The sequence below is a fragment of the Equus przewalskii genome, chromosome 5 (genome assembly GCF_037783145.1).
Source record: "Equus przewalskii isolate Varuska chromosome 5, EquPr2, whole genome shotgun sequence".
Lineage (NCBI taxonomy): Eukaryota > Metazoa > Chordata > Mammalia > Perissodactyla > Equidae > Equus > Equus przewalskii.
The window spans coordinates 47,059,574-47,073,310 of record NC_091835.1 but is presented as its reverse complement, the minus strand read 5'-3'; the positions used below and the strand labels follow the sequence as shown (position 1 = coordinate 47,073,310).

Sequence of the window (13,737 nt, the reverse complement as noted above, 5' to 3'; positions counted from 1 at the left end):
TCATATGTTTGTTGATGACCATTTTACTTCAAAGAAGTTTAATGAGTGATATATTTCTATAACACGCTCAATTTTAGAACAAATTACTTCCATAATATAATATTTATTGCTACTTTTGAACAGAATTATCGGCTGTCTATTAATACCATATGATTAAAACCCACTAATTTAAAAACATATTCAGAATTAAAGTAAAATTATTACAACTTTCTTAATATCGTCCTCATTTTCCTGAGAAACTTATGTAGGCATGACACTCAATTAAGATTCCAATTTGTTTAAGTCAACGTAAAAGAAAATCTAATCAAAACGGCCAGTAAAACAAAAAAAAACTCAAGGTCTTTCTAACAGCTTAGTTCTAAATTAAAAAATACATATTCAGCCCACACAGAATAACATTTGTACTGTCAAATAAACATTCATCCAAGAATGTGCACATTTACGGAAATGAAAATATTACTGAGAACTGTAGTGTTAACCCTATTCATCTAAGACCAGCAAAGCTTAATGTACAGTAGTCAAAATTATATTGGATAAAAATAAACAAACTCCATGAAAAAAACTACCTTTCTTCAGAAATATCAATACTATATCGAAAAAAAGCAGCATCCCTTTTCATGGCAATACAAACTCAGTTTAATTCAGGATGAAAAATACTACTAGAAAAATTCCTCATGACTCTGCACTTTACTCATGCCTTTATTTTTTAGGCCATCCAATAATGTATAGCACAATCTCCAAATAAAAGATTTAACTGGAAAATATCCAGAGAAGGACCACATCATGAAACTACTCCATTCCTGTATCTTACTTTTCCTTTCTCATTTCTACATGCAAAAGTAAGCATTCCTAATACTTATAAATATCCCTTGACATTTTATATAAATATCATTCTAAAAAATTTTAAAACCATACAACTAATTACAATGTAATGGAAGTATGACATGATCTTAAAAATGTCACTTAGTAAAATAACTTACTGGGCCCAATGAAATAAAGTGCCTTAGCTAAGTATCTAGCTAGTAATAAATAATAATAATAATAGACTATTGACATCGCAACCAAATCTTGTATTTAAGCATTCTCTTTCAAGCCTCAGTTCCTTAAAAGTAAACAAAAAATGTTAAAACAACAAAAATAAGCTCTTAAGGAAACAGTTTCTAATTTAGAATGAAGATAAAACCACCTTTATTTTCCCTTGGAGGATTAAAAAAATTTTCCTACATAATGTTGACCTCAAGCATTGTTATTTGTCTCCAAGTACTACCAAGTTAACTCTGAATAGAAATGAGTTCAATATTTTCTAGAATGAAAGGTTAGGACTGACTGGTCATCTCTCCTCTGTAACCTCTACTGAAAGCCTTTTATTCAAATACAAATAGCAGTAAAACATTTAGATGAATTTGTAAAACTTCTATGTATTGAAATAAACTGAGGCAAATTACAAACAATGCTCCAACAGATGTTTGTAAAACACTCAGTATTTGTTTCCACTTTCAGCTCTGCCATGGCTCATCAAACTGTGACCTAGCTTTAACTCACTCTTACTATTTACTAACAGCTCTGCTCAAAACGCACACGAACAGAATTTCCTTAGAAAGAAAAAAAGAAAGACGGTAACATGCGAAAGACAAAATACTCCAATGCGCTGTCCCCAGGAATATATACGGCAGCACCAAAAACATTAATTGTGGCCATAAATGATCTAATTTCCAAATCAATGAATGTCCACACAAATAACAGAAGAAAACGAAAAGTGTCATTTTTTCTCTCAAAATTCCAACACTATATAAAGGATAAAGTCAATAGAATATGATATACTTTAAAAAACCATGATCATATCTAGACATACAACTATTCAACTGAGGATTAATCACAACATTTAAATTACAAAGGAAAAAAATCATAACGAAAACACTCACTTTATATAGTATCTTGCACCTTCAAAAGTATATGCTTCTTCCCAGCCAGTAGGCAAATCTAGAAAAACATATATTTCACAATCAGTATTACTTCAATGGGACAGCAAAATGAATTTCAATCTATTTTAATTATTCCTTGTCATGATCAGCTATTTTCATTCATTAAGTAGGTTTCTAACCAGAAAAAGGGTGTTGGACTTGTAACAAAACTCATGGTAGATATAACATCATTTTTGGAAAAATAGCAATTCAAATTTAAAGACATCAGAAAAGTATCAACAATATTAAAGATTATCTGACATGATTATACACTTCAAAGAGGAGAGTGAAGAGGAACTATGCTCTGGCATCCAAAACAGCAAAGGGAAGCCTTTTAATCCTAGGTAAAATACCCATGAGTGGTTGGTTGGCCAAAAAACTGTGCATAAAAGGCAACACCTGCTTCTTCTTAGGTATATCCTAACTATTTAAGGCCATACCTTTCAGCTACATAAATGAATCCATCCAGGAAGTGTCACTGATGAGAAAGAACTTCCTAAGTACTCAATTACGAGAAGAGAAATCTAACCTCACATACTCATACATGTGTGTTTCTTCAGACTCGACTTTGAGATGGGAAGTTTCAAGTAATAAACCTAGCAATAATTCAGATGAACAATAGTAACTTTATGTGCTACATATTACTCACAAATGACAAGTGGCTTGGATTTAATCATAATACCTCTGTGAAATAAAAAGCCATTGATGTGTGTGCAAAACCACAGAGTCAAAGCAAAGTAAATCAAGCCAGAAAAAAATCATGATCATGTCTTAAAAAAAAAAATTAATGTGAAATCATCTAAGAGAATAAAATTTTCCTGTGGTGTGAATGTGATCAAATCTGTGGGGAATATGTAGAATACAAATTTAGATCACAGATAACCAAAATAAACATGAAATAATTCCACAAGATGATTAGAATAAATAATTTCAACACCATATTGCCGTTTGTGAAATACACCTGTTACTCTCCGTAAGGCAAAGAGGCCATGGAAGTTGAAAAATGTGTGCAAAACATTGAAAGGTATATTTAAGTCAAAGACTGCACTGGGGAGTTAAGAAATATGACAGTGTATTAGTCAGAAAAGCCTTAAAAATGTAACCTCAGCACGCTTGCTACACCAGCTTTCCTTTTCCTCCTCCACCTTTTTGCAAATTTGGAGGTATTAGTCACTTCACTGAACTCCAGAATTTAATTTAAAGAAAGAAAGGAGGCATGTTCAATATCCTGGCAACTTTAAGAGATTCACAGAATCTCAGAGTTGGAGAGAAAGTATCCCGGAGGGCAGATCTAAAGGACTGCTGAAGCCGGCCTCACCTTCGACCCAAACTGTTCTCAAGCCTTTCCAATCCCCAGAAAGAGAGGCAGGCCAGTAAGGAACACATGTTACATTTCAAAGACAAACAAGTTTCACGAATGTAAACAAAGAATGACAAAAGAAAGCCAGACCAGCCCTTCTCCAGCTCAACTCACATTTAGCGTTTAAACAAGCTACCAGAGGCACCAGAGAGCTCCGCTTCTCTGCCGACCCCCTCCCTTTAGGGTTCAGATACCCAACACGGGACACCCCCCTAGCACGCCCACTGCCTCCTGGCGGTCTGTGCAACCTCTGCGCGGCTGCCGGGGACTTTGAATCCGGCTGGCCAGCAACTGCAGCTGCAAACGCCTCCTCCGGCTCCGGCTGCTCCTCCGGCGGCAGGAGGGAAAGCACCCAGCTTTTCCTAAGCTGTTCTCTTTCACAGAGAGGATCGCAGCACCCCCAAACTCCTCTCCTCCCCCTCCTCAATCAGCCACCTACCCACAAGTCCCACCTAGCAGGAGGAGGAAGCTGCACGGCAGGAGGCAGCTCTCTGGGGAGGAGGGAGAGGATGTGGATAAATTTTCCCGGCAGACGAGCGGCAGGGTCCCGGGCTGCAGAGAGGGGAGTGGGAAAGGACTTCCTAAAGGGCGACAAGGGGTGAGATGGGGGATGGAAGGGGTAGGAGGATTCAGGAGTGGCCGCAGGAGTAAAAACTCAGGATTCCAGGTTTCTAGGGAGAGGCGGGTCGGCCACCCTAGGGGCGTGGGGGTGTCCAGGTTGGGATGGGGGAGGGCGCCGTCTCCAAGCGGGGATGAAAGGCTAAGGCGACAGAGGCGTCCAGAGACTCGAAAGAACTCCCGCGGCGGGGCCCCCGCGGCCCCTCTACCTGCGGCGCCCCCGCCGGCCTCCGCCCCACCTCGCCGCCTCCCGGGCCCGGCGGCGCGGCTCGGGGCAGGTTGCGGGGAAGCGGCGGCCCGGGCTCTGCCGCCTCCTCCCGGCGGAGCCCAACTCCGCTCGGGCCCGGCGGGCTCCGCGTTACCTGTGCTCTGCCGCCGGTGCCCGGTGACCACGGCCTCGCCGGTGACGGGGTGCAGCCAGGTGGTGCTCTTCGCCTCCTCGCTGCAGGGGGAGAGAAGGGGCAGAGACGGAGCGTGAGTGGGGGCACGGGAGGAGCCGAGGGGGCTGGAGCGGCACCGATCGGGCTCTCGCTCCCCCGCCGGCCAGCCCCCCGCACCCTCCGGGCCCCCGCGCCGCCCCCGGCTCTTTACTTGATGAAGAAGACGCGGCCGCCCCTGGTGATCCCGTAAGTCCAGGACCGGGGCAGGGAGCAGATCCACTCCAGGTTCAGATCCGCCGCCATGTCTGATCCCCAGCCGCCGCCGCCGCCTGCTCCTGCTGCCGCCGCGGCTGCTGAGGGAGGAGGGAGCGAGCGAGCCAGCGAACGAGCGGAGGGAGAGCGGGGAGCGCGGCGCGAGCGCGGCCGGAGCGCGCCTCCCCGGCCCGGCGCGCCCCCGCGCGCCCTACCCCCTCGGGCGGCGCCCGTCCCGCCGGCCCGGCTGGGTCGGGCCCGCGTCGCCGCCGCCCCGCATCGTCCGCGGCCGCCGGCCGGCCGCCCCGCCGCGCGCTCGGGGGAGGGGCGGGCGGCGCCGCGCCCCGCGGCCAGACCCCTCCTCCGCACCCCTCCCGCGCTCCCCCGCCCCTCGGCCAAGCGAAGGTTCCAGGATCGATAAACACCGCGTCCTGCCCCCAGGGCTTTGCCTGAAGGCTTCCCAGCCCAGAGCGCGATTCAAACGGAGCATAATCCCCGCGCCCCCGATTGCTCTCGCTTTCAGACAACAGAAACGCAGCCTCTGAGCTTTGTTGTATACGAGCTATTGGATATCCAAGAGATTTTTCAAATATCTATCGCTTTCAAGTAGAAAGCTGTTGTTATTAAAGCACACGGAAGGCTTTTGCTGTTTGTGTTTTGTGTGCCAGATATCAAAGGTTCGACCAGTTACCGTGGCCCCAAGAAATAGGCGTGGAGTCAGACCTGACAAAACAAGTTTGCCTCTTCCCAGGCCCCTTGAATCACGTAATGTTGTATAAAATAAAAACTTGACTTTCTCTCACATTTTTTTTAAGATTCGCTTATTATCAATCTGGATTTCTACTTTCCCCTATCTCCCCAAAATTTCAATAACAGCTAACTTTACAGAGTCCTTGCAACGGTGTACGTTTTTAATTCCCCACAAAAACCTATAAATACTATTATAATGCCCATTTTACAGATGGGAAAAATAAAGTTTAAGGAAACAGTAAGTTGCTCAAGGTCGTAGTAGTAAGTGGCAACGCGTGGATTCAAACCGGCTTTAGTATTTCAGAAGTCTATTTGTATAACCACATTGCTATACTTATTTTTAAAGTCTTATACCCCGGCCCCCCTTTTTTTGTTCTGTGAACAAGAGAAGGGCAGATTTCACTTCAACTGAGCTCTCCCTCAACACCACCTAAGGGTGGGTAGCCTCTTATTGTCTCTGGTCCTCGGCCACGCTTGGAATTGCTTATGCATCTTTGCAGCAAGATGACTCATTCCAACAGGATGCACAGTTCAATAATAATAGTACTACTTGGTATTCCTCTAGCACCTTTTTCTGACCAATTTTGGGTGCCTCCAAAGCATTATCTCATTCATCTTCCCAGTAGCTCGAAGAGGCAAAAATAATCTTTTTTCAATATTTAGGGAAACTAAGGCACAGAAAGAGGAAATGACCTTGGCCAAAGCCATATCCAGCAAGTCAGGTGGGGCCTGGGTGAGAATGCAGTTTCATTGGACGTTTTCTCTCATACTCAAATTCCCCAAGGCCATTGTGTCTTTGGTGAAAAGGAGGCTGCAATTACTGCTATAATTTTCCTGTCCATCTGCATACACCGGGGAAAAAAAATAGCATCACTTTAATGTTTTCTCTTTTTGGTTCCTTTGCATTCTCCTCTTTCGTTTCACTACTTATTGCTTCTTGACATCTTATCTCCTGCCCAGTCTCTGGAAAAAATGGCTTTTTTTAATCAATGGGTAACTAGCAGGAAATGTTTCACATTACCATCGGTGGTTACTGGATAAAACATAGCAAGAAAATCAAGATCTACTGACTTTGTATTATGCCATCATTACAAATTAAAAAATCTAAAGTGAATCTCTTAGTCCACCTATAGTATTCGACGTTCTGACTGTGTACTGCTGAGAAGTCTTAAGTCAGCCATATGTTGTATAGGGATTTCTTTAGCTGTGAATCTTTGATTTTACAAGATTCATTACAAGGCATATTTCAAAAAGCGATAGAGATTCACTTAATAAAAATGTATATCTTAAGAAATGGCATTCATGATATTTAAATGGTAATCTAAAATCTTAAATACAATTCTATAATATGTCCCAGAATTTAGGGAAAGCTATATATACAAAATGAGACATGCTTCTGATTTGGGGAAATAGCACTGATGGCTTCCACGAGCCAATGAAAGCAACTTCATCCATTAGAGTGTCGTGCAAACTGGATAATTTTCACCCTTAATGAGTAAAACTGTATTTTTCTTAAAATTCTTCTAGAATGCCCTTTCTCTGTAACCTTATTGCCTTATCCTGGTGTGCTTTACCTTCTGGTTGTGTGTATGTGTGTTTTCTTTCACTGCAGGAGGCTAGGAATCGTGTCTTTCTCATCACCGAATCCTTCCCAACCTTAAGTCAGTACTCAAATCGTTGTTGAATTTCATTTTCTTCCCAAAGCCTCAACCTTCAAACAGTTAGTTCCCAATAACATGTCCCTTTTTTATCGCCCCATACATCTTCAATACTGACTCAAACCTAAACTCACATCTAACTTCTGCTTTTTATTGCATTTTTTTCATATTTCCATCCTATGAGACTATTCAATTTCTTATATCATGATCTTCCTTTCTGAGGAGTAGTATCCTATGACTCTTGCAGCATCTCTGAAAAAAAAGAAGAGATTTAAAAAGTACTGAGCACTAAGAATAAATATCACTCTGTCCATACATAGAGGACAATCCTTGTTCTGTACTGCTTCCAGTTCAAATATAAAAGAAAAATGCACAGATTGACAAGAAAAACGCATAGGAAAGTTTCTTAAAATATATGAAAGCAAGGAGAGCAAGGTGACATCTTAGGAAAACAACAAATTAATTTTCTCCCCTTTTAAAGGGAATGAAAAAAGCATGAGCTCTAGAAAGTGGAGACAGAGGCTTTTGAGAGACAAAAAAAATTCATATTACTATTTTAAAAAACTATTATTCATATACATTAATGTTTATTAAAATCTACTGACAAAGTTTTGTGACTTTAAGTTGTATTTCCAAGTTTATTTGTGATACCTTATATATCTTGTTACACTATTATTTCACAAAATAAAGAATATTGTAAACATTACATTTAACTTTTAACTAGTCAACTGTAGAGTGTTATATATCATGAGCAGTTATAAGGAAGAACAAAATAGGGGATCCAGTTAGCTTCATGGAAATCTAGGCAGAAAGGATGGAGATGTGGGCCTAAGACAAGGGAAAAAAATAATATTTGGAAATCAATTTAGTAGGGATTTTTTCCTGTTTAGGAGTAAACTGATAGAGTTATGGATAGAACTATTTCATTCATTCATTCAAAAACCATATATAGGGTCTCCAATGCATGCTATCCATTCTGCTGGATGATAGGGATTAAAAGACTTGGCCTGCTTTGGGCAGTTTAGAAAGGGATTTGGAGATGTAAATATTTATGTATAGTGTGAGAAGTAGCTTCTCTATCCCGGTCACAGAAATAAACCTTCTGTAACAGTTGTTCTCCAAGCATGTCCCATGAACCACTCAAGGCCTATCTCAAACTACAGTCTTTTAACGTTGATGTTTTGGAGAGCTCTTCAACTATGAGCGGGGAAAATTGAAAGGAAAATGTAGCAGCACTGGGTACCTTGCTGCTGGCCCCTCCTTCTACTACAGTTGGGGTTCTAGAGTAAGTTTACAGCATCTGCCTGGAGGCATGGAGGATAAGAGAGAAAGAGACCGTTCAAAAATCTCTTTCAAATTAAACACCTCTTCCTTCACCCCAATCAGCCAAGCTCCCAGCATCTACTTCTCTCTTTGCCGTAGAAGAGAAAGACCAAAATTCAAATGGCAGAGAATTAAGAAAAAAAATATGGTATAATGCAGGGGCAGGGGGCTGGATGAGGTGGAGGAGATACTGAGTTAGGAGTCTGATTGAATTTTGTACCCGGTTTTGCCATTAATTAGCTGTATGACTTTGAACAAATCGTTTAACCTCTACTCCCCACTGGATCCTTGTCTGTAAAGGCATTGGTGTGTCTAAGACATCACATAGGATTCTTTTTCCCTCTAAAGTCCCTCTGCTTTTATGGGGTTGGCACTCCAGTGGCTGATGTTGGGATGTTTTGTCACAGTGGGCGGACGCAAGTAAGAAGCCTGTTTAGGATTCTCTGTCACTCAGATGGTTTGTTAATAGAAAAGTTTGTAAGAGCAACTTACAGCGTTCTTTCACATGCAATATCATATTTAACTTATAAAAAGGGCTCTGTAATGTAGACATTGTTAACATATTAAAAACAAGAAAATGGGCTGCATGAAGATATTATATAGTATAGCCCTTAAGTGGCAAACTTAGGGCTTGAACCAGGTCCTTGGGACGTTAGATTTCAAATTCTGTCCATAGGGTATTCTCTTCCTACCCAAGCTTCATTCCTTGTGTCCTCTTCCTTACCCCCAACCCCTCTCTTCCCTATTCTAATCAGTGTCTGCTCTCACCACCTCACTGCCCCTGCTCTTTCAGGTCACAATGTCCCCTGGAGGCTGCCAAGTCTGGTGGATGCTTTGTCCCAAGCTTTCTCGACCTCTCTGCTGTATTCATCTGGTCACCACTTCTCCTCCTTGAACCTTTCTCCTTTTTTGGTTTCACGACACCACTTCCGTGTGGTTCTTCTGCTCTTGCTATAGACCGTCTGCAGCACAGTCACCAGGAAAGCTTATTTAAGTATTGATTCCTGAGCTTCTCCCCAGACCCATTCAACCAGAACCTCTGAGGACTAGACCAAGGAATCGGCATTTAACAAGCACTTTGATGATTCTTATATACATTCATATCTGAGAATCACTGCTCAATATGGTAATAATTCCTAAGTGTTTATTTCTGGCTTAGACCTCTCTCCTGAGTTCTAGACCATATATCAAATTTCCCTCTAGGTATGTTCTTTCTGGAATATTCCTTCTGGATGTTCCTCAAGTAGGTCAAACTCAACATTCCGAAACAGGTCACTTTTCCTCCAAATACTTGCACCACCCATGTATTCCCCTCTTATTGAATGGTACCAGCATCCAAACAAATATCCACATCAGAAACTTCAGAATCACCCCCCCCCCACAGCTAGTTGGTTAATAAATTATGTTAATTGTACATTAAATATACCACAATGTTATCTCTCTTCCTCATTTCCCATATCCTAATATGAGCATTCATCACTGCTACCAGAATGATCTTTTTAAACATGTAAATCTGATTATGTCCCTTTCTTGCATAAAATCCTCTCATGGCTCAACAAACTTAGAGAATAAAATCCAAAAGCCTGATGCCAGGCATTCAACGCCCTTCTTGATCTGAGCCCTGCCTGCCCACATGTTAGCCATATGGGATGGCCTACTGTTCTCTGAACAAACCAGGCTCTTTCAAGTCTCTGTACATACTCCTGCCTTTCCCTAGAACACCCTTTTCCCTGTTTACCTAACAAACTCCTACTTATGTTTAAATTCTTAACTCAAAAGTCACTTCTGCTAAGAAACCATCCCTGATTCCTTTGGGCCAATCTAGTTACTCCTTCCGCCATACTCCTTTATCTTCTCTACTGAATTGTTATTATCATCTGCATCTCTTTCTCCACCCTAAATGAAAACATTTTATTTATTTATCGTTATCACCTAGCCTTCAATAAATGTTATTTACAAGAATGAATAGCCGTACTTATATTTACATAGTGTCCTGTATTTTACAAAGTACTCCATATTTGATATTTATTTCTGTTTGTATTACTGCAAGTTGCCAGTGAATCATGTTTCTATCCTTTCTTAGATTTAACATTCTCTTTAGCTTTTTGTAGGCTACCCCGTATAGAAGAGAAAAAAATGGCATTGGCCCAAGAGCAGCATAGCCCTGTATGAAAATAGCTGTTTTTTATAGAGCTGTCTACCTGGCTTAAAGAATACTAAGATTTGTAGTTATGGTGAATGAAATACTGAAGGACAGAAAGGATGTAGCTTTATATTTAATTTGTTAAAGAGATCTATGGAGACTTCTTTTGAATATAAGTTCTTCCTAGAAAAAGTAATATTGATAAAAATAATATATAGCACTTAGAAAATCAAATACTATAGCTGGATGAACTGGGAGGAAAAAACAAGTTAGAATCACTAATGATATGTATAGCTATAAGTGATAAAGGTTATCAGATCTCATGCCCTAAGTACAAGGGATAAAAGAAGGAGTGAAAGGGAATTATTTTCTCCCTCATCATTAGTGTTTTACACAGTGTATCAGTTCTCTCTGAATAGACAATATTTCTTTAATGTTTTGAGGTGCTACTTTCTTAAAGCAAGAAAAATTTTCCCACCTGACAATTCATATCTTTTTATGGAAAATTATATACATAGAGATGCATGTTTATGTATATATTTGGTTTTTACCAATTTTCCTCAGTTTCCAATTTATTATTTATGTAGAATTACACAAATGGTAATCTAAAATACAATATCTGTAGTTAATTGTAGTCTACTAAGAAAAATATAATGCAAATGCAAATACAAATTTTTGCATTATCATAGGCACTGCCTTGCATATAGTTAGTATTCAACAAATGTTTGGTAATTGAATGAATCATAAAATGGTGTACAGTGCTAGGAAAAAAAATTGGAGGCTTTTTAACAAAGCTCTTCTATTTTGGATACATTTTTCTTAAAACCAAGCAGCTGTAAATTCAGAATTGTCTCATCAGTTGAATTTCTGATCTGAAGAACAAACGTTTGACCTAAGAAAATCAAGAAAAAGTTATGGATAGTTATAATAGGAAATGAACAAGTTTAAAAGGAAATGGACTAAAAAAAATTAATCATAGCTTAAATTTCTCTCTTTTTACAAGATTGTGTATGGGTACCAGAGAGAAGGAGAGAACTGTGCGGTGGAACCCATTTTGGTGAAAGGTTTGTTGTTCACTGAAGGCCGGCCCCGCTAGAATTTGTGTGAGGGTGTAAACGTAGGAAACAACATTGGTTAGAGTTATGTGTGTTATTCTATTTCCAATTGTATCATTCTGAGCCCAATTTTACCATTCGTAAAGAAGAGATAGAATTAACTATTTATGCTTTTTACTAGAGTATCTTAAGAAAGTTTTTTCTCTGGCAATCCTGATAAAAGGGTGATTTAAAACTTTTTATAATTCATAACATTCATCGTTGACAAAATGCAATTAATTGTCAGCAATAGTAAACATGTTCAGAAGATCAGATGATATTCTAAATATTGATGAAAATAGAATCACTTGTGTTCATAAGTAAAAAATTGGTGCTAAATATTTTGATAAAGAAGTTCTCTCTATACTGTTGCTTACTCTATGATAACTACTTTGGTTACATTTGATTAGAGATCCTTTATCTGCAGTTTATTATTCATTCTATTTGAGTAATGGACACTTTTCATGAATCTAATATATGTTGTATTTTAGGCTAAGGATTCTTGGAATACAAACAAACGTAAATTTAGGTTTTGGCCCTAAAGGCATTACAGTCATGTTAGGGTGGTAGGGAGTGGGGAAAAGATAGACAGGTGTTATATCAGTAATAAGTGGTATCATAGATACCGCACAAGATGGAAGATAAAAGCTTGTCTAAAGGGCATCCATCTTGTGACCATGGAGAGAGGTGGCTAGGGAGGCCTTCCTGGAGAAAGTGGGACCTGAGTTGTCTTGTCAATCAACATTAACTCTGCAAGGATTTCTTGAAACTGGTAAATTACACCTTAAGCTGACTCTGCCCTCCTTTCTTCCTCCTCCAGCTCTGTTAGGGTATTAGGTACAAGAGGTCCAGGGCCAAGTGTGGCAGAAACTAATTTTTACCCCAACATCTCTTCTCCCTGTTAGATCTCCCCTGATTTTTTGTTGGACACATGGATGCCTGAACCAAAAGAACATTTTCTAGGCACCCTTTTACCTCAATGTGAGCCCTTGGATTAGATTCTGGTAAATGGGATGTAAACAAAGAAACCTATGGCAGATTATGGGAAATTTGCATAAAAGATGGTTGGCAAATCCTTGGTCCTGTTTGTTTCCCTTTTCCTCAACCTGCTGCTTGGAATGTGGATGGGATGACTAGCTCCATCTTGGATGAAGAAGACAAAGGCTCACACCCTAGGGATGGCAGAGCAGACGCCTAGATATAACCTGGGTCCCTAAGGACTTCAGGCAGCAGAGCCAACATAACAACTTTGAAATGCTTCCTTCACTCTTACAAGTGACGGAGAAATCAAATCCATCTGTGTAAACTAAAGCTATTGTGGGGGAAGGTCACCTGCTACTCTCAGCTGAGCCTAATCTTATCTGATATATCATGTCTATCTTACCAGCACTTAGCACAATGCCTAGTACATGTCAAGTACTCAATAAATTTTTGAATGAATGAATGTATGAATCTCCACACACATCAAAATTACATACATAAAATTTGCCACACGCCCCCAAAACTTCTAATTATTCCTTTAGATGAATTGGACATTCTCATTGCTTACCTTGTTATTTCCTGAGAGTAAGGCAGATGCTTACAGAAGCTGCTTTAGCTCATTCTGGTAATTACACTATTAATTTCTTTGATATTTTAATTTGAACTATATCAGTCCAAAGTTTGTTGAACTTCCAAATATCCATACTACTTTACAAACCAAAAGCAATGTGGACAAAAAACTTGAACCGAAATAACTCCCTTTGCCAACTGTACCCTGAGGGACATGTGTTGTGTTGTGTTCATGTTCTGTATCCCCAGCTCTCAGGGAGAGGCTCAGAATACCAACCACGCCAGTATTATCAAAAGTCTCCCGAACACGTACTCTATAGAAAAGCACGACTTATTAGGGGAAAGACAAAGCTGTCAAGAAGATTTAAATCATACAGTTTTTTCTACATATAATGAGGTCTAAAGGGTAAACTCCGCGCCCCCCAGGAAGATTAGCTCTGAGCTAACATCTGCCAATCCTCCTCTTTTTGCTGAGGAAGACTGGCCCTGACCTAACATCCATGCCCATCTTCCTCTACCTTATATGTGGGAAGCCTACCACAGCATGGCTTGCCATGCTGTGCCGTATCTGCACCCGGGATCCGAACTGGTGAACCCCGGGCCACCGAAGTGGAACGTGTGCACTTAACCACTGTACCACTGGGCCG

At 40.5% G+C, this 13,737-nt stretch overlaps 1 protein-coding gene across 16 annotated transcripts in view; it reads right to left on the bottom strand.

Annotated features, from left to right (window-relative positions):
* PLEKHA5 (pleckstrin homology domain containing A5) overlaps positions 1–4,865 on the bottom strand; it is a 231,173-nt gene extending 226,308 nt beyond the window's left edge. For 13 of the 16 annotated variants that reach the window (XR_011540317.1, XR_011540318.1, XM_070620706.1 and 10 more), the window contains exons 1-3: positions 4,531–4,864; positions 4,302–4,381; positions 1,923–1,980 (exon numbers count right to left, since the gene is read on the bottom strand). Coding sequence is in view for 14 of the 16 variants with exons in the window: in XM_070620706.1 (XP_070476807.1) it covers positions 1,923–1,980; positions 4,302–4,381; positions 4,531–4,622 (230 nt within the window). In the remaining 2 variants the exon portion in view is untranslated. Of the gene's footprint in view, positions 1–1,922; positions 1,981–4,301; positions 4,382–4,530 lie in introns of all 16 variants that reach the window. The other 3 variants (XM_070620710.1, XM_070620739.1, XM_070620740.1) reach the window with 3 other exon arrangements.
* Positions 4,866–13,737: the final 8,872 nt, after the last annotated feature.